The sequence below is a fragment of the Cygnus atratus genome, chromosome Z (assembly GCF_013377495.2).
Source record: "Cygnus atratus isolate AKBS03 ecotype Queensland, Australia chromosome Z, CAtr_DNAZoo_HiC_assembly, whole genome shotgun sequence".
NCBI lineage: Eukaryota > Metazoa > Chordata > Aves > Anseriformes > Anatidae > Cygnus > Cygnus atratus.
In genome coordinates this window covers 54,476,624-54,496,973 of record NC_066396.1, presented here as the reverse complement: position 1 = coordinate 54,496,973, position 20,350 = coordinate 54,476,624, and the positions used below count along the sequence as shown (strand labels likewise).

Below are 20,350 nucleotides of genomic sequence, written 5' to 3'. Positions count from 1 at the left end.
GGCGGCCTCCCGCCCCGCGCCCGCCCCGGGGAGGGCTCACAGCGGGGCGGGGCCGCGCCGGGCCGGGCCGGGCCGGGCCGTGCTGAGGCGATCCGACCCGACCCGACCCGACCCGACCCGATCCCCTCCGCTCCGACCCGATCCGATCCGGTGTCAGCCGCGATGGAGCAGGACGAGGCGTCCGGCCTGCTGCCGGAGCGCGGCCTGTCGCGGCTGTCCCGCTTCAAGGCGTACCGGCGGCGGTGGTTCCTGCTGGTGGTGGTGTGCCTGCTCAACTGCTCCAACGCCATGGTGAGCCCCGGGCCGGCGGCACCACCGACCCCAGCCACGGAGCGGGGCGGCCCCGGCGGCTGCTGGTGGCTGAGGGGGGCCGGCAGCGCCGCCCCGGGGTGCTGGGGCGGGGAGGGAAGGGGCAGGCTGCGGGGTTTGGGCGGCAGGCTTGTGGCCCTGCGCGGGGTTTGGGGCCGGAGGGGGTGCGGGGTGGGTCTGGAAGGCAGCAGGAAGGCGAGCAGGGCCGGGACGGAGATAAACGGGGTCGGGAGGGCAGGGGGGGCTGCTGCGGAGAGCGGTTGTGGCCCTCGGGTGGGCACGGGGGTGAGGGCAAGGAGCAGGAGCTGGCTTCCCTGTGCTGCTGGCCTGCGCCGGAGGAGTTCCCCGGGCAGGGAAAGGAGCTACGAGGTGTCCTTGCTGGGGTTTGCGGCACATGCAGGAGTGTTTCAGTGCTAAACAACACCGCCGCGGGGACTTCTGGTCACCCACGGGTGCTCAGTTCTGAAAAACATCGAAGAAAGGGATGCCAAAACACACCTCGCCCGCTGAGCTGGTTAAAACTAAGTTCAGTAGTTACCGAGGTAGATGCATGAAGTTTCCCCCTTCCAAATCGTTGCTTATTTCCCCTTAAACAAATTGGAAGCCCAAATCGCTGCTCACCAAGTCATTGAAGACGTTGATGATAATTATCAGGCCAATGCAGAATTATTCATGCGCCTGAGGATTACTATGCCACGAACGCAGGCTGTCTGGCAGCCACGATATTGGGCACTGCAACCTGCAAACACTTAAATGCTGGGAAGGAAGAGTAGGTCGTCCGTGATGCAAGAGTGCCAGAGCAGAGAAACAGAAAAATACAGTGAGAATCAAGTAATATACTGAAACACCAAAAAAGCGAAGATACCCTCACATAGGGAAGTTCATATCCTTTGATAGTGTAAAAAGGTGTCCTGCAGAAAAGCGATGGGAAGCACTGTTTCTTGCAGCTCAGTCAGCACAGCACAAGAACGTGATGTAATAGGAAGGCACCGCTGTTAGGTTAGGTGTCTGACCCTAGTCAGTGTGGATAGTGGCAGCATGGGTGAAGGGCGCTGCACAAAGCTTTCCAGGCAGCCTTGGCAGACTTGCATTTTGCTAAACACTAGTAGTGAACTCGGAGAGGTACTTGAAGTGGCCTGTTTGATGTCTGCAACCCTGACATGGGTCACATTGCTGAAAACTTCGTAGCCCTGAATGATCCTGCAGTTGTCTGTCTGCTTGGTCTCTTGCCAACTTCAAACTCTCCACTGGATTATTTTGCCACTGTAGCAACTTGAGCCAGAACTTGACCACTTCAAAACTGTGTGCTCAGTAAATACCCTAGGGTAGCAATACTGTTTGTAAGCCGCGGCACATGTCTGGAATTGCAAGCATGCTGACATACAAAGTTGTGACCGAACATTTCCTGATGCTAATGTTTCTCCTAAATGTTCCAGATGAAAATCACATGAAAATCGAGGGAGTGGTTGAAAGGACATGAGATTCACGTGGTTGGTTTCTGTTTAAAAGTTCCAGATGGAAAGATTAATTTACCAGTTCTGCGGTGTGAAAATTGCCATGGAAGTTAAGATGAGTCCTTAATTCCTGTCCAGATGTTGCATGCAGTACTTTGTCCTATGTATACCTGTGTCAGTCTGTCTGCAAAATGCCTGTGGTGAGGATGCATGACTTACAAGTTGTCTTAATTGGAGAGAACAAGTCACCTCGTGGGGTGGACCAAGCTCCCAGGACGATGCTGCGTATTCTTCACTCTTACCCATGCATGCATGCAGCTTTCTATTAGTGGCCTTCGATGTCACTGAAAGTGACAGACAGCAGACAATCCTGAGAGAGAGAGGCTGTCGTCAGTGTCATGAACGCAATGTAGGAGCAAACTTGTCAGCAGGAAAGCACGCTCAGTCATGCAGCAAGGGCAGGATGAGAAAGAAATGGTTCTTTGTTCATTCTGTGCTAGGATTGTGGTTGGGCAAAGCCGGGCCAGATCATGTGGTGCTGAGAGAGGAACTGCTTCCTCCTGCTCTGCACCATCACGTGAAATCCTTTCTTTAAGCAGGGAGCATAGCAGGGTAGATGAGGCATAAGGAGGGCTTTTACACCAAAGGTAAATGGTCTCTTTCTTCCACCTCTGTTACTGACCTGGGTTTAAAAGCCTCTGTCTCTGATTTTTACAAAGCGGGTACTATCTTGCTGAAGTTTGGTTCTCATTTCCTAAATCCTGCTATTCTGGAAATTGCTAGCTGAAAATATCTTAAAAAGTCCGTAAGTAGGCACTGTCTACCATGTTCACTTCCTGCCTGAAGTCCTGGGCCAAGAGGCTCTTCTGACCACTGCTAAGCTAAGCTTAGATGATTGCTCCCCAGACATCTTTTGCCACCACTTCGGTTGAGGGGTGACCTAACTGTGCCTGTGGTTGCTCTCCAGATTTGTGAAACTGATGCTGTGGTTTTCAGTGTGTGGTTTTTTTAACTTGAAGCCTTAATGTGTAATAGTAGTCAGGGAGTGCTGACAGCTGCTCTAGCAGTGGACTGCTTTAGCAATACCTTCTTCCTCTTTGCCTCCTTACTACTGAGCTAAAAGGGTGGAAACTCTGTGCTTCACAGGAGGAACTGCTTCTTGCCTTAATGCTGGGGACAGAGAAAAGCACAGAGAAATGAAAGTAAGAGTGTTTCCTGCCTTGTTCTGCGCCTGTCGGCGTGAGCACGCCGGAGAGGAGGAGGGGAGCCGAGGGCTGGAGCTGGCTCACACGTGGCTGGACGGTTCCTGACTCACCTGCCTGGAGGACTTACACCACCACTTGGTGTACTTGGGAGAGGGAGGAGAGCCCCACGAGTGGAGACGGCGTGCTCCAGGGCAGGGTGCGCACGCTCCTCACCCGCGCCTGTCCGGCCCAGCAGTGCCCTTGTAGATACGCATGCACACACAGCTGCCACCACCTGGCCCTTACGTCCTGCCAGTCTCCCCAAGAGCTGTAAGAAGCTAAAACTGAGATCCACGTGGGGATCTGACCCATCCGGAGGTCTCGCCTCTGTCCTTCCTTCCTAGGCAGCTGCGGGGGTTCTTTGCTTCCAGTCTTTGCGTCCGTTTTGGTGACCAATGAGCTCGAAGGTGAGGAACCTGGTGTAGGAGCTTCGTGGCTTGGTCTCAGGAGAGGAGGAATCCTGCATGCCTCAGAGGGACATGCAGCATCAGCTTCAGAACAGCCACGGTGGTGTGATCCTGGTGCGTGGGAGAGAGGACGCTGAGGCTGGGACAGCTGCTGCAGGCAGCGCCTGGCTGAGGGTTGCTGAGCTGTGCCTGTCATAAAGCAGAAGGTCCCATTTCATATAAGCCATCCCCTTGGCTCCTCCTCTTCAAGCTGCGCGGAAAAGGTGTTACAGGGGCACGGCCATGCCGTGCAGAGCTATACACAGTATGCCTGACAGCGGCGAACACTCCATATGGCAGCTTGTGTTAGCTGGTGCTGCCATTAGCCCAGCAAAATGGCCTACCTTCCACCCTGCCTGGTTGCATGTGCTTGCTGTTCTACAAATCATATTGCTTGTCACATTTAAAATCCTGATTTATTGGCGAAGGGGGTAGACATTGGCAAACAGCTTGCGTTTCATGAAAACTAACATTTTTCTACACCTTCTGGCGGGGCTGTGCCTGGTTATGTGTGTGATGCATCAACATCAACCCTAAGTGCTCCCCGAGCTCTGGAAATCCTAGGGCTGTGTTTATGTGTCCCTATGCAGCTCACAGCTGTTGCTTACCAAAGTGAGTCTGTCTGTCCTGCCCTCACCTTGCTGCCGTTCCAGGCAGGAGTGGAGGTGCTGCTGAAGTGGGAGGGAGGGCAGATGCTTGGCACCTTTGGAATGGGTGGAGGGGAGTTGGGTCCTGCATGTGGGATGGACCCTGGGCGGTTTGTGTGGGAGTGAAAAAAGTAAAAGCGGTGGGACAGAGGAACAGAAACTGGGGAAGATGGAGGTGGAAAGGGCATGAGAGCAGGAGAAAACCTAGAGGGTTTGGGCGAGGAAGAGGGCTGGATCAATTTCTTAGAATCAATTGAGGGTTTACAAGGGAGAGAGAGCAACAAAGAAGCTTAGACAGAATGAGAACAGCTGTAAATTAAAAGCATAGGACTGCCCAAGCAGGCCTGCAGTGAGCAGGCAGCCCCACAGCAGGAGATGCGGGAGAAGAAAAATCAAAATGCCAGCTAAAAGAAAGTCAAAGCAAAGGGAGGCAGAGCTGAAAGTGGAGCCAGGCCCCCTCCAGCATCAGTATTGGTCAGATAGTTTGAGTTTCAGTGCACTTGCTTTCCACGGTGATCCCACATACTCCATCGCCAAAGGAGGTGTGAAGGGGACTCTCCTGTAATTGTGAATATAAATATACCATGGGTGGAAAATATTTCTGTCTTTTTCTTCTTTTGATGGGGCATAGATATACCCAGGCAGCCAGCTGTGTGCTGAAAGCATTGGGGTGCAATTTCTTTCCTCACTCACGATCTTCATCCACCTAATTGTGGAAGGTGAGTAAACACTGAACCCGCTCCCAGCAAGAGCCTTGGCTGATCACACAAAGGTGTGTCTGAGGCCAGTGCTGCGATGTGAGCTTTGTGTTGAACGCAGGAGATCTGGCATCTCAGCTCACTGGAGAGCTGCAGAAAAGGCTGATGCTGAGAGTCTGCGCTAGGCCACTGATAACACATGCACAGCTTCTCTGCCACTGGCATTTACTTATCACACCCCTGCTAGCAGAAGAGCTTAGATGATCAGTGATTTGCTTGTGGCTACTCTCACCCAGTGATGCCAGGAAGGAAGAAAAGGCCACTTCCCATTCTGTTTCCATTTAATCTGGTAGCTTTTATGGTCTCTGGCACGTAAGAAGTCAATAGGAGCACTGGAGAAAACCAGTAACAGGGTGTCGGGTCTCACCCCCCTCTGAGGTTACCCAAGCCCTTTCAGTTATGCGTTAACATGCATCTCATGTCTGCACAGCGCAGGCAGTGAAGGGGAAGCTTGTGATGGCAGAGAGGGGTACCTGAAAAGAGGCAGTGGGCTGGAGTTATTTTCTAGAAAAGCTGAAGGGTTTTATTCATGTTTCTACAGACTTTATCATCTCAGGTATTCATCACCTGCATGATCATCACCTAACAGTGGAGTATCTTATGTCCACGTCATTGAAACCCATTTTTAGGTTAGGCCAGTCTTTTTGTAAAGCACCGAAGAGGGCATCTTAGCAAAGGATGCGCAGAAGTATCTTTACATCTGGGATGGTACTCTTATTTCTTTCTTGTGGGCATGACCTCAGGGTTGATTTCAGGATCAAAGCAGGCCTTATCATTCCCAGAAGAAACCAGGAGCAGACAGTAATGTTGTGAAACCAGTGCGACTAAAACAGGGTGTAGGGGAATATTTTCAGATAAGGCACTGGAAGGATCAGTTGCATCGTTATTAATGTACCTCTTGTGTTTCCCTGTCATATGTTCTGGTAAGTATGCAAATTTCTAAGTCCTCTCCCAGCCATTGAGTGTGTGTAGGACAGCATGAAATAAAATACTCCATGTGGCAAGTGTGAACCTCTTGGCTGACAGATAGCAAATATGTTCTTACAAGGACACATCCAGAGCTTGATAACAGCCAATAATGCCAGGCTGAGTTTAAGAGGCTGCTAGTTGCAGAGAGGAAAAGTTAGCCTCTGTTTTGTTAATGCTAATGCAGGAGGATTGCTTGTAGTTTACATCAGGTAAGTATGTGTGTCGGGGGCCAATGTGTTCAGCCTGAGGAGAGAAAAAGGTACGGACCTCCACTTCAGCCAGCTTCCAGCAGCAAGGCAGGAGGATTGGGGATGAGAAAGTGAAATGGATGAGGAGCTCAGGGTCAAGATAATGATGGTGTCAGTGCCAAAATACTACCAGCATGCAAACACTGAAGGTCTGAGTTTTAATTACTAGCCTTAACATCTGAATTTCAAGGAGAGACTAAGACAGCCAGCCTCTTCATGATGTAATTATTTTGAGGGGATGCTAAAAATCTGTTCTGGTAAAGGTGTTCATGCATACCTACCTTTGTTCTCTCTTCTGCAGCTGTGGCTGACCTTTGCTCCTGTGGCTGACAAGACAGCTGCCTACTTCCACATTTCCCTGGAGATGGTCAACTGGCTCTCAATAGTGTACCTGCTCATCTCGATCCCATTTGGTCTGGTGGCAACATGGGTTCTCGACAGCGTGGGTCTCAGATGCGCCGTGAGTTGAACTGTTCTGTTACCCTGAGGGCTTTTCACCCGGAGACAGCAGTGGTGACATCCCTGCGGATTTAGTTGCACAAAGCACTAGCATGGGTACTGTGAATGGGAGTCTTGCCAAGTGCAGCAGAGGATGGGTGTGTTGAAAGCTCGGTTCTATTTCAGTAATAGTTGTCACCACCTCTGAGGGGGGGAGCTGTAGGAAAAGTCAGAATAATGTTGCATCCCTACTTGCCTTTTTCTGCTTTGGTTTTTGTTGTCTTAGCCAACTGACAGGGACAGACGGTGTGAGCTGACTCTGTGAGGAGCTTGCTGGAGTCAGGCAAGGTTTGCTAGTGAAGACACAACTATTTTGCTTGCGAGGCCATTTTAAAGAGTAGCAGGGCAGGGTGCAAGCAAGCAAGAGACCCTTGTCATCTTACAGCTTGCTCAGTGCAAAGCCAACTTGGGATCTCAGCACAGTCTTCCCAAAAGCAGAGGTGCTGGAGTTGTGGCACTGAGACACTAGCACTCTAGCAGGACCTGTATACTGCCTGACTTATTTCCACGGTCTTTGAATTGTCACAACAACATATATGCGTGATGGTGCAAACTTGAAAACAGAGTGAAAGTAGTGAACTTTGGATTTCTCCTCAATTCCACGATGGTACCTGTTGTCTTGCGTAAGCTACATGATGGTGTAGAGCAGGACAGCCTTCTTGCTCCTTAAGGGGACTGGTGAAGAGGTTACTGTTGCGTCAGGAGCATCCTGCAGTGACCCAGAGGGATGGGGACAGTCTGCAGGCAACTTTCTGTGCAGCAGTTATTAACAACCCAATGTCTCCTGTAGTGCATCTGGGACTTGTTTTTGCTGTCCTGTTGCGTTAAGTTCTGTCCTTTAGGCTGCAGCACACAACTCCTGGCTATTTCTGCTTGCTGCAGGTGATCCTGAGTGCGTGGCTGAACATGACGGGTAGCATCATCCGGATGTTCAGTGTCATGAAGTTCATGAGCTTGGGCTCCCAGAATTACTGGTACCTGTTTGTTGGTCAGTGCCTCTGCGCACTGGCTCAGCCCCTTGTCATCTTTTCACCAACAAAGCTGGCAGCGCTGTGGTTCCCGGACCACCAGAGAGCAACAGCAAACATGATCTCATCAATGTGTAAGTGACAGCTGCAGAGTAATATTGCTGCCTTGCAGAACTTGATAGTATTTGTTTGCCTTTCAGAAACAGGAGGCAGAGGAAACCCTCTGTACCACAGCTTTTTTGCCTTGCAAATACAGCTCTGCACGAGTGTCATAAACAGGTGCAATTAAACCAGTGGCTTCAAGGCCTCAGAAAACAGACAGGCATTTCCATGCTGGGGAGCAAGAAGTGGGCTTTAACCACATGCAGATGCAAAGGCACCCTCTCCCCTAACAAGGCAACCTTGCCCAAATATCATGGTGTTCGAGGACAGCCCTCAGTGTTATTAAATATAATGTCTTTGTAGTGGTCTTATCTCTGGAACTTGTAGAGCAAGTCTCCAATTTGGAAATGATGCTTGTGATCACAGTTGTCAAATTCTGTAACCAGGTAGAGGTGAGGCTGCAGCATCCATTTTATCCACCAGTTCTTCCAGTAGCAAGACTGCGCTTGTATTCCAAATTGGTATACATGCATACCTGCATTAAACATACTCAGCTGGCCATGCGAACACATTGAGTGTTCTAAATGCAGCAGGACTACTCACAGAGAAACCAATTCTTGCTTGTGAAGTCCCTGAGGTAAAGTGCCTGGAATCTGGGAAACTGGAGAGGAGGCACCAGGTATGCTTGCTCTGATCCCATCCCTCTCCTGGTTGCTTGTTTCCTGCTAGATAGAGAGAACTGCACTTGATAGACCTCTTTCCTCCCTCTGTGTAACATTTTCTCCAGCTTCACTCTCCAAGGACTTGCAAGGTGCCCCAGAAACGAGGCTGGCCCACTGACTCCAGCTGGCAAATCTCACGTTACCTGCACGTACGGGAGAGCTCCACCTGTACTTGCCTCCACACTGCCTTGGATTTGTGTGGGAAGGGATAAGTCAGAGGAAAAAGCTAGTGTAGGAGGACACCTGTACGGCTTTCCAATGTTGGTGTGCTGGTGCAAACCCAGAGCATGGGTGCTATTATTTAGCAAGAATGGATTCGTGATGTCAGAACAAAGCAATTCCTTTTTGTACTGCCTTCCCTAGAGTAGGGTGCACCTGATAGCTCACCTTCTTTCCTAGGGCTGAAGTAGATCTTCCCCTTCCCTGCTGGAGAAGGATCTCTGTTGTCAGTGGGGTGCCATACAGGTACTACCAGAGGAGTACAGAAGTCGCTGGTGGGGACCACCGGGCACTGCCGTCCTTCTCCACAGTGTGAAGGATCACAGCCTCCAGAAAACTTTTTTTTTTTTTTTAAGTGAGAGAGCAGCCAGAGCAGCCAAATAGTATTTCACTGACACAGTGACCTCAGCCCCTACAAGAATAAATGGATTTAACTATGAGAACAAATACAACTGAAGAGCAAGGGACAGCAGATACCCAAGATCTGAAGCTGTTCAGTCTGTGGCATGTTGAGATACCAGCGTGAGGACTGAAAGGGCTGTTATTATTATCTGCTGCAATGCTTGCGTATTGTTGTTTAGCAAGCATCCATTAATGGTTTCTGGTTACACCCATTACTGTACAAAATCAGGATTTCATTTTAAAAAAGTTTGAATATTGCCTAGAAGGAGCATCAGCCACAGCCCAGTCATTTACTTCAGTGGTTAATTACCTCACCGGCAAATGCCTACATGTTAGTTCTCATCTTGATGCTCCTTATCCCCCAGCCACTGAGTCTCGTTGCACCTGTTTGGCAAGTAGTTATGGACAGTCACCTCATCTCTCCTTTGTCTAGAAAGACTGAACTGCTCCAATGCAACCACTTCACAGGCACGTTTCCCTCTTCCTCTTCCCACATATCTCCATGTCTGCCTGTTGCTCACATCAGCTTTTTCTCTGAGCTCGCTCCAGTTTATCACTCCCTGTTTCCTGTGTTAATGCCAAAGCAGCACTCAGTGTTGCACACAGAAACTGGCCCTGCCAGTATCCCCACAGCTTCTGTTAGTACCTCTGAGTAGGATTCGCTGTGTTTGCATGCAGATGAAAACAGACCCTGCAGACAGGGTCCAGCTGAGCAGCTGAGATCACTGTGACTCATCTGTGCTCATTGGTATTTACCAGACTCAGTCCTCCTATCACTTCTAGAGACTTACTCACACAGAAGCAGAACCAGGCCGAGAATGGATCCCTGTGAAGATGGTGAGAAATTCTTCCGTGCAAGAAGAAAGACTTGGCGAGTCCACTGAAGTGGTCTCTGCTTCATCTGCTGGATTCTTTGCTTTCTGTGGTCTGTCAGCATCTCATTTTCTGCACCCTGTACAGTCTTATTGCACCAGCATCACTGTCCACAAAACACACAGTCCCACAGTGGAGTAGTCCAAGCTAATCCAGCCAAAACTCCTGCACCATTATGTACTGTTGATTAGCTCCAGTGATCTCCTTCCCATTCTTTCTCAGTCTAGGCCTGTATCGTTTCCCTTCCCAGGAGGAGAAGGCTGAAACCCTGTAATGACTTGGGTAGGCTCACTTAGTCTTTTCAAATTTAGCTCAATGCTCACATTTCCATCTCCCCCCCTCCTCCCTCAGATCTTCTGCTTCACTATACAGATAGCTCATGGTCATACACATGATCATACTTTTTAGACAGTCCCTTACAATGCCCACATTTATTTTACCGAAACGCAGCTGTTTAAATCCATCTCCTTGGAAACTGTTGTTTAAGCGTGTCCACTTAACGTTAGTTTGGAGCAGATAACATTTCACCCAGGTCACGTTACATAAACTGGTACTTTCCCAAATGTAGAGCAGAAGTGCTGTGACTGTTGTGTGCTATGGCAGTGTTAATGATGCCTCAACAGAACCACAGAACAGAGGAGGCTCTAAGGCATCTCTTGGGATAGTCTGCAAAGGCACAGGCTGCCCAGAGAGGCTGCAGAGTCTCTCTCTTGTGGATATTTAGAAGCCATCTGAACATGGTCTTGAGCAACTGGCTGTAGCTGACCCTGGTCTAAGCAGGAGGGGTTGGACTAGACGGTCTTAAGAGGCACCTGCCAACCTCATTGATTCTTTGTTTTGGTGATTCTGTCTGCACTTTTGCCTTTGGAAGAACTACTTTTGTTCCACACACAATGGAATTTTGTTCCGCATTGATGTAATTCAGCACAGTCCTTCATTTACAGTGGTTGAGCTCTGGGCTGTCCTGCACATCATTAATACCCTCCTGCTGAGGACTGGTGGAAGGTGTACACAGGACACATGCTGTGCATTGGATGGCCAGTCTTCTCAAAACGCAATGCACAGCCCAGCAGTAGCAAGGGTTCTCTTTGTTTTAAAAGGGATGTTTTGCTGATTTTTTTTTTCTGAACTAAATGTCCGTATGTTCTCAGAGCTACCAGATCATGGCATGTTTGTTACTTTTGAGAATGAAATTCACAAACACATCAAGCGCAGAAAGGTGGCCAGGCAATTCTCCTTGATGCCTACTACTTTATTGGTATACTTGCTCTACTTGTGGGGGAAGGTTAAGATGGACCAACTGTGACTTGGCTCCTTCTTCTGAACTGCAAGTGCTTATAGGATGCTGTTTTTCTGCTTACTGTGAAAAATTAATCTTTCTGTTTTAAGGCTGGATAGCAGTGACAATGGATAATCATATTGCAGGAATGTGTGAGGAGAATGGGGAAACCATGGTGGCAGTGAAGTAGTCAGGAGACATTAAACTTGGAGGAAGGCTGAGGAGGTGACACATGAGGGCATCACACTGCATTCAGAAATGTCCCAGCTAGTGCTAGGATGCATACTCTTCTAGCTCCAGATTCAGGTCCGAGTCTAAGATTGCCTGGGAGGAGCATCTCTATTTGTTACTGCTGCTGTATAACATCAGGACAGATGACGTGGATTGGCCATCCTCATTTTGTCCCCTCTGATTAGCGTTTACTGGACCAGCCTTACAAGGATGAAGACAACATAATTCGTAAATGAAAACCAGGTTCCTGTTACACGGGTTAGGTGTTGTAGGAAAATGGGTTTATACAATGGACTTCCTGAGGGTGGGGGAACAGATGTGGCAACAGTGAGACCTCCTGGTTTCTCCATATATATACCTTGGTCTGTCCATGCTTGTTGCTCTGCTACATACTGCAACTCTGATGCTGACTTGGTAGTAGGGATTGACAGGTGATTATGACTGCTTGCAGGAATAACATATTTTTCTTTTATTTTCTTTCAGCCAATCCCTTGGGTATTCTCACAGCAAACGTGCTGTCACCTATACTAGTTCCTGAAGGAAAGCACATCCCATTAATGGTAAATGAAAACTGGCTTAATCAGCCAGCTGGGCTGATTGGGGTCCAGCTTGTTTATATATTTGGAAGCAGTGGAGCTGGAAAGACTGGTAACATGTCTTTGCTTTGTGTTGTGTAGCTGGGTGTTTATGCCATCCCAGCGCTAACAGCCTGTGCTCTAGCAACTGTGGGGATTCATGAGAAAGTTCCTCCGACACCTCCTTCGGCCAGCGCCACCAACTCCACCTCTCAGCCATTCCTCACAGGGCTCAAAATGGTAAGTGCTGCAGCACAGAGAGAAAACAGTGCTGAAGTGAGGGATGTAGCCCTGCCAGACAGGGACGCGCTGCGGAATCTGCTGACAAAGCAGACTCTGAATAGCTCTCTACCAAACCTGGCACAGAAAGCCTCCTGAAGGAGACCAGGTTCCCTTCCTTCCTCAGGGAGTGGAAGCTGCTCACAGCAAAGCCGTGAGAGACATTACCTGACCGTTCAGCCTCTGGCTGGCTGCTGTTCAGCTGGCTAACAGGCACATCTGAACTCATCCAAGAGGACCACACAACCTGAGCCTTCTGAGGTGGTAACGGATGTGCTAATGGGTAGGACAGCATGTGGCAAAGCAAAGAAAGAATTTGGGACACTGAAGAGATCCCTTCTTCCTATATGGTCTCTGCTTTTACTTGTCTGATGGCTGAACTGACAGGAGAGAGCCAAGGTCCCTTAGTGCTCACAGGTTTGCCCTCAATGTTTTTGAGGGGTCAGAGCCTCAGATCCTCAAATGTATTTGTCACAGCCTGGCCTTTCTTCCCTCTTTGCTTGTTTAAATATGTTAACTTTTTTCTCTAGCTCCTGAGAAACAAGCCGTACATCATCCTGGCAGTATGCTTTGGAGGAGGAATTGGGATGTTTACCTGCTTTTCGGCTCTACTAGAACAAATCCTTTGTGAAAAGGGTTATTCAAATGTGAGTCTTCCTCCTTTCATCCCCACTGTCCACAGCATCTGTGATAGAATCAAGATAATTTACCCAATAAGGGACTTAGAACAGAATGAAGACAAAATGAATATGATGCAGTGTCTCATATCTTATTTGCTTGTATTATTTAACGTAGGTTAAGCAGTACATTAATGCAGAGCACAGGCAATCTTTCAGTGTAATGGATGATTTGTGTTTCTATTACTGCCTCTGGCCAGGCTCCCATTCACAAATGAAAAGCTTTTTCTCCCTAAACACTGTTTAGGAAAAAAAAGTGTTCCATTTTTTCTTAAGCACTCCAGAGCACTGATGTCTAAGCAGCCTTCTGGCATCTTTCCCAAAGGGAGATGGAGGCTCCGATGGGCCCTGGAGTGAGCAGGACATGGAAGGCAGGCTGGTGCAATTTCCTTTTTTCTTTGGACAGTCTTACACGAAGCCAAGGCAGTAGGAAGTCACAGGTACTGCAACAGCTCTGTTTCCCCATCATTTCCTGGACTCTGGCCAGGTGCAGCTTTTACAGCTGAGCACAGGGCGTGCACAGGTGAGATTCTTCCTGTTGTCTCTGTGCAGTAGCAAGGGGCTGTTTCAGTTCCTGCATTTCCCCTTCAGTCCTGCTGCTTGTACCCCCCTGGAGGTCCTCTTAACTCTCCAGCTGCACGTCTATACGCCTGCTCTGCACCCAGCCTTCCTTCTTAGGCCTACCAAGATTTGATGTCCATTGAGACCGTGGTGCTGTGACCCAGTTGTCCACAAGCATGTGATTCGGGGCCCAGTTATTTGCTACTCATAGTCCTTTGGGGGAAACTTGCCCTACCTCAGGAAGTGATCCACTAGCAGCAGGCAGATGGGTCAGTGACATTAAAACCTCTTCCTAACCACTCTGTTTTCTTGGCTGCTTGTTTTTCTGCCCTCCAGGTATTTGCCGGCCTGAATGGTGCACTGTTCACAGTCTTTGGTTTGTTGGGAGCCTTCCTGCTAGGACTGTATGTCGACCGGACGAGGAATTTTATAGAGTCCACCAAGATCTGTTTCTGTCTGAGCGCGCTTGCCAGCATCGTGTTCGCAGTGGTGAGTTCTCACTTGCGTTGCACCATACCTGTGGGCTTACTTCTGTTGCCATCTAATAAACCGTCAACTCAAAACAGGGTGATTTGACTTAATAGCATTTGTTAAGTTACATGTTCTACTTTGGGATAATCTGCCTGGGATAGGATTTTTTTACAGAAAAAACATTTCCTGGAGATTTCACAGAGGAACTGTGGACCCTCAGACAGACTGCTTCAGGATATAAATTGGTGCAATTTACTCCTTTACACTGGATCACCTCTTCGTTACTTCTCCTCCATGTCCCTGCCTCACCCTCATCCCTTACGGGTGAACTACTAGTTCCGGGTAGTAAAATGAAAACCACCCATCAATGAATTTGGATTCCAGACAGTTTTCCTTGCCTTTACCAGTTCCAGCCAGGCCTCTGGAGCTGTGCCAGGAGAGACACCTGGTGTTCGTATGTGGTAATTTAAAACATAGTTAAAGAAGGACGTAGCAGCACAGTGGCTGCACGATTTACACCTTTGACTTCACTAGCTCTGGGACAAGGCCATGCTTTTTGCACAAGAGCTAGGGATCAGGCTGTTGTTGACACTAAACTGATCACCAGCTTTTGTAGATGTTTCAGGTGTTTTTGTCTGTTGGTTTTGGGTTTTTGTTGGTAGTACTCCGACATTACAAACATGAGTCTGACATGATAAAGAATAGTTTTCAGTTTATACTGAGCTGCAGTAACCCAATGAATTCTCATATGTAACCCACTGCAAATGCCACTTCTGAAATGTTAGCTTTCATCAGGACAGAAGTGTGTGTTTCACGTGGTTCTGGAGATGCCCTCTTGGTAATTGAGTGCACTCTTCATAAGTTACTGTCCAGGAAATCAAGTCACAGTATTATAATTACATCCACATTTTTCAGATAATTCTGCTGATCCAGTCTCTCTCCTTGCTAAAGTTTGACAGCTAAATCTCCATTTTGTAGCAATTGGTTGACTAGGGGGTTGGAGGAAGAAGAGATGTGGTACTAGTGGAGCACTTGGGACTTCCTGTGGTTATGGGTTTAGAGACATTCTGTGCAGCAATGTTGACACTGAGACCTTGGTGCTGTTATTCTGCCCTCAGGCATCTCGGTTCAGAGGTCAGGCCATCGCTTTGGCCATCGCCAGCTCAGTCTTTGGTTTCTTTGGTTTTGCCATCTACCCTATTGCCATGGAGCTGGCTGTGGAGTGCTCCTACCCTGTGGGAGAAGGCACATCTACAGGGCTGATTTTCGTTGCAAGGTAAGCACGCTGGTTAAATCCAGCCAGCCGTTGAGCTTAGGTTCACACACACGGGTGTGCGGATGCAGCTAGAACAGTGTGGACATCATGCCAGCCATGCTGCCAAACTGCCTCCCTGCTATCCATGTATGCGAGCACGGCAAGGAGGGAGCTGGCTGAGCTGCAGAGCTGATGAGCTTCCCCTGTAGGTTTTAAAGGAAGTAAGAGTGTGAAATTGGTACAGAAAAGGCAAGAAGGAAGCTGGAGGTCTCTCCCTGGATTAAATCCCTCCCCAAAACAGGATTTAGCCATGCCCTTACTACCTTTAAAGAAGGAGGGGTCTGTGTGTTCATTCCCACAGCAGTACAGGGAGATGTGAGGTCTCAGTGCTCAGCTGAGGGAGATGGGGCTCACCACTTACGGGGTGACTGGTCACACCAGATGGGGCAGTGATGGTCCTTTCCATGATCAGCTTACATACCTTGGGCTGGCACTAGACTACTGCCAGACTCACGGGAGCCCTAAGCAATGATAAACGTGGCCCAGTTCCACTTGTGTGTGTCAGGTGGAGCTGCAGCAGCACGAAACACCAAAGAGGAGCATTAGACGCCTCCCTAAGGGGCTGTTGTCTCCCATTGGCTGTGGACTTCGTTGCTGCTGCCAGACAGCTGTGAATGAGGTGGAGGCTGAAGTCTTTTTCCCATCCTCACCCCTGCAGCAGGAGGTATTTCCAAGTCTCTGGCCAGTGACTAAGCCTCATCTCCTTGACAGCTGTAGTTCAACACCTTCTCACCTCCACTGTGAGTGTGCAGTGGTCCTGCCATGCCTGCCCCGTGTTTGGAGGTGTGCTGACTTGGCCACCCTCTGACCCCAGGCCAGTTAACCAAGAATGGGGGTTAGAGGCAGCCAGTCATGGCGTTCTCTGCAAGAAGGACCCCACTCCAGAAAGGGACCTTGCTTCCTTCACATTGGGGAAGCCGGGCTTGTCTGCAGCACCGGTGAATGGGTCAGGGGCAGTCACCGCATGCTGGCTTCTCCCCACAGCCAGATTGAAGGTGTGATTTTAATGATTCTGCTACAAGCCCTCACCGTGCGTATTTCTGAGGACCCATCCTCCACCTGCGCCCTTGACCAGGATGGAGCCCTGGACTGGACAAGTAAGCACATCCCTGGGAAGTGATGCTGGACAATTGCTTGCACCCTACATGTCCCCTGCTCTTGCCCATATCTCACTGTGAGGGAGACTGCCAGACTGATTCCCACTGCAGCCTATCTCTTGACCACCTTTTCCAACCTGCCTGTGCACTCTTGCTGCTCCTGCTAAAACAGTCCTGAACAGTTGAAATGGGGAAGACTTCTAAGATGCCAAAAATGCTGCTGATGGCTGTGGGTTACAGTTCCTCTTACAGCCACTTTGCAGAGACCTGAGCTTCACCAAGCTCGCAAGCAGCTGCTCCTGGGGGAAGAACAGCTTGGGGTCATGGGATACACAACCCTGTGTGTGTAACACAGCCTGTGCTGTTGTGCGGTGTGGCAGGTCAAGACCACAGACTGACTGAAAGTGAATTCCCTTGCATCTGCACACGCAGCTGCCTGGGTCAGTAACATGCCTGTACAGCTCTGTTCTGACTTACTCCATATTACCCTTCCTTTCCAAGCTGGTCAGGAGAAGCAGCAATTGATAGAAACAGGAACACACAATTTTTTTTTGAACTGTAGGCTGAACTCTGGTCTTGATCTCTCAGCTGGTTCATATTTATATAACACTGACACCAAGTTCTGGGGACATGCCATAACAGAGGCTGCCAAACACCTCTGTATATAATCCTCAGCTGAGCAGAAATCCCCAGAAGCCACTCCACTTGCTGGTAGGGAACAAGTCATCACAGTAGCTGCTCCCAAAAAGCAATTTGGCTGCTTCATGTCTGAAGGTCTGCAACATTCCTCCTCATCAGATCAGAGCTTGTGATTAGGTACCCATCCTTACTCATTTGTGGTTTGATACATGCAGGGACATATATGTGGAGAAATGTGTGGAGGTGTTTATTTGAGATACTGTTTGAATAAGAGCATAACTACTTCCAGACATTGTATAAATTTCCTTTTTTTTTTTTTATCAGAAAAGGTTGTTAAGACACAGGTTTTTTCTTCAGTTAAAGTTTATCTTTAGTGAACCTTTGCTACACCTTGCTTTTAGATAACAAAACAAAGCTACCTGTGATGACCTGTTCTCTTATGAAGCCCAGGTGTTTTAAGTCTTTCTTGTAATATCCTTCACCTGCCCCCAACACACAAATGTCCACACACATACACACACAGGTACATGCAAATGCACTCCCACAAACACACTGTGTGCACTGGTGTAAGGCCTCCAACCTGTGGGCCGTGCAGGACACGGCTCCTGTAAGCCTTCCACTTTTCACTCAAATCCTCTTCTAAAGCCCTTATTCTGTGAGATGATGTTTGGCTTTTACCGAGCTAGTGCTCCCTCACTGTGAGCTGCACGCTGTCCTCAGGGTAGCCTCTGGGAACAGGTCACCCAGGCTGTGCAGTTGTTAGGGAACTGACCTCTAGACTTCTGCACCATTTGGGATGTGTGGATTCACCCTCTAAAAGTCTATATTATTTGCAGCTCCAGTGCTGGTGCTGGCTGGCCTCTGCAGTGCCATGGCTTGTTTCTACGTCATCTTCTTCCACACAGACTACAAGCGGCTCCATGCTGAGACAAACAGCGATTTGGTCAGGACAGAAGATACAGAATCAGCAGATGTTCCCGAAGCCTAACAAGGCTGAAAGGGGCATGCCAAGGGCCCAGTTAGGGAAGGACTCAGGCCTATGGGCAGGGACCACAACTGCAAGTGCTCAGCTGGCAGACTGGGGTGTGTGGGTCCTGCTGCACAAGAAGCACCCTGGATTTCAGAAGGGAGTGGCTACAGCAGTCACTGGGGCACCTTCGCTGATCTTCTCCCAATCTTGTATTTATTTGTGAGTCTGGGCTGTAATACAGGCTGTGCTGCCAGAGGTCAAAGGGGAACTGGATAACTACACAGGTAACAGGTGTTTTTAGCTGACATGATTCAAGCTGAAGAAATGTTGCAGAAGAGTGGAGCATCATATTTCAGCCTTTTTTTCGTTTTCACATACATGGATCAGGAGTGAAGCTTTTGAAGAGGTGAAAGTTGATATCACAAACCTGCCAAAGAACTTGCCTTTCAGGACTACAGTTCCCATATTGCATAGCAACTTTTCCACTCTAAGCGTGGAAATAATTATTCGGTAGGAGCTAGAGCATCTGTCTGTTGCAGCAGGGAGGTGTAGGTATATGATCTGTAACACAAATCTGTTGCAATGTCCACTTTGTCCTCTCACAGAAACAGGAAAAGGAAAGCGCTCCCTGCCATGCTGACTGTAAAAGAAAAAATCAGTGAGCAGCAGAAATTAAGCATAACAGCCTTCCTTGCCCTTTCTGGTCCCCTGCCATATGCTGAGACATTCAGGAAAAGTTTGTTTTGGGCTCCTGGTGTTTCCCCATCTGTCCAACAATTCCAATGGCTCAAGCTTTTCACAAGAAGATGAACCTTATGGTTAGAGTTGTGTACTGCACCAAGCGAAGACATGCTGTCTTACAGAAAAACATTGAGAAAGCAGCTCACTTTTGGGGGAATGGTGTGGCAGCAGCTGGCAAAAGACCTGGCAAAGGTGACCACACAGAGAATGCAGGGCGCCTTCACGAGTTTCTGCAGATGATAGGGGATTTTGGTGGAAGACCAAGTAAGAAACAATGTCAACAAGCACCTTGGAGTTCTCTCTACAAGGGAAAGCTGTTGCTCAGTGTTTGAAGAGATGGTTAGTAACACAAAAGATCCTGTTTGGAGTTCAGTTCCACTAAGAATTGAAACGGGTACAATTGTTTTTCATTTTACAACAATACTTGCACAGGAGCCCTATGTCCTGCTCTGGCGTTGAAGTCTAAATCTACAGCCTGAGGACTTTTTACCCTATGACATTTTGGTGCTAAAAAATAAGATGGGTGGGACTTGGTGATGCTTCGTATCATGCAGCTGGCAGAGGAGATCTCAGTATTTGTTGATTAAGGGAACTTGATGCAAATTGGACCTCTGAAAATACAGTGGCTGTTTTTCTCCAGTCCAGTTAGGGGATAATCACATAGCAAAGAATGCACTTTACCTGATAAACACTAAAGAACAGCTCTCTCAATGCCTGAATTCTCCTTCCCATTAGCAACTGGATATTTTTCTATTTTTAAAATAACTCCCTGCATCCTTCCATGGAGTCTCCTAGTTCCTACAGGTACAGCCTTGATGTCCCTGATAAGCACTGCTATCTGTCAAGAGGAGCAGGAAGGAAGTCTTAAACTGAGGTGAAACAAGGTAACTTTGGACCTGTCAGAGGAATGAAATTAACCATCTTTTGCAAACTGATTGGTCAGTTCTGCAGCACTGGACCTAATACACTGAACAGATTAACACCAGATTTACCCATCACTCCTGAGTCCTACTGTACTGGGAAGCAAAAAGCACTTGGTACTTTATAATTTTATATATTTACAAATGCTTATGTTTTTTAATAAAGGGTGGATTAAGAAAACATTAAGAAAGAGTCATCTTTTTTCACTACATTAAACAAGTATTTTATAGGTCCAAGAGTGCATCACATCTGCTACACAGCACAAGCCAAAGGTCACTGATCTGGCATATGCGCAGTTAAGTTGTGCTTGAAATGTTGATAAATGGTACCTCAGATCTCTAAAAAGGCAGCGTGAAATTAGCTGCAGGTTAAACTGCAGTTAGCTCTCTGCTGAAGGACGGGTTAAAGGAGAGAGCAGACTACAAGCATCTCCAAAATCTGTCATCCTGGTCAGAGTCTGTGTCACACCAGCTAAGCCACTCTTTAACCTATCATATAAAAGAGATTTGAAAGGGGAGATTTTTTCTCCACCAACAGGCATACAGTTGTGTGAGGCTAATTCTGAACTGCTGATGTGAAGAGGAGCAGGTTGCTCCTCCACTTCAGGGTTTGTCATACCCTCGCAGCGTGCTGTAGAGGCGCTGTAGTACTGCTAACAGCGGAGCCAGGTAATTCATGCAAATACTTGGCTTGCACCATGAGCTGTTTGTACTGGTTCTGCTAATAACTCATTTT

At 48.4% G+C, this 20,350-nt stretch overlaps 1 protein-coding gene across 4 annotated transcripts; it reads left to right on the top strand.

The window, feature by feature from the left end:
- Nucleotides 1-38: 38 nt before the first annotated feature.
- Nucleotides 39-19,930, top strand: SLC49A3 (solute carrier family 49 member 3). 4 transcript variants are annotated; one of them, XM_035564232.2, is made up of 11 exons: nucleotides 155-291; nucleotides 1,746-1,963; nucleotides 6,377-6,535; nucleotides 7,456-7,675; nucleotides 11,853-11,929; nucleotides 12,047-12,184; nucleotides 12,754-12,870; nucleotides 13,798-13,950; nucleotides 15,051-15,208; nucleotides 16,232-16,344; nucleotides 17,820-19,927. In XM_035564232.2, exons 2-11 carry the CDS (start codon nucleotides 1,955-1,957, stop codon nucleotides 17,969-17,971), a joined length of 1,296 nt encoding a protein of 431 aa, XP_035420125.1. In that variant the 5' UTR covers nucleotides 155-291; nucleotides 1,746-1,954; the 3' UTR covers nucleotides 17,972-19,927. The 4 variants fall into 4 exon arrangements, with proteins under 4 accessions (XP_035420123.1, XP_035420125.1, XP_035420124.1 ...); XM_035564230.2 differs by lacking the exon at nucleotides 1,746-1,963 and having other exon boundaries at nucleotides 39-291; nucleotides 17,820-19,925; XM_035564231.2 differs by lacking the exons at nucleotides 155-291; nucleotides 1,746-1,963 and adding an exon at nucleotides 3,047-3,414.
- The last annotated feature ends 420 nt before the right edge of the window (nucleotides 19,931-20,350 follow it).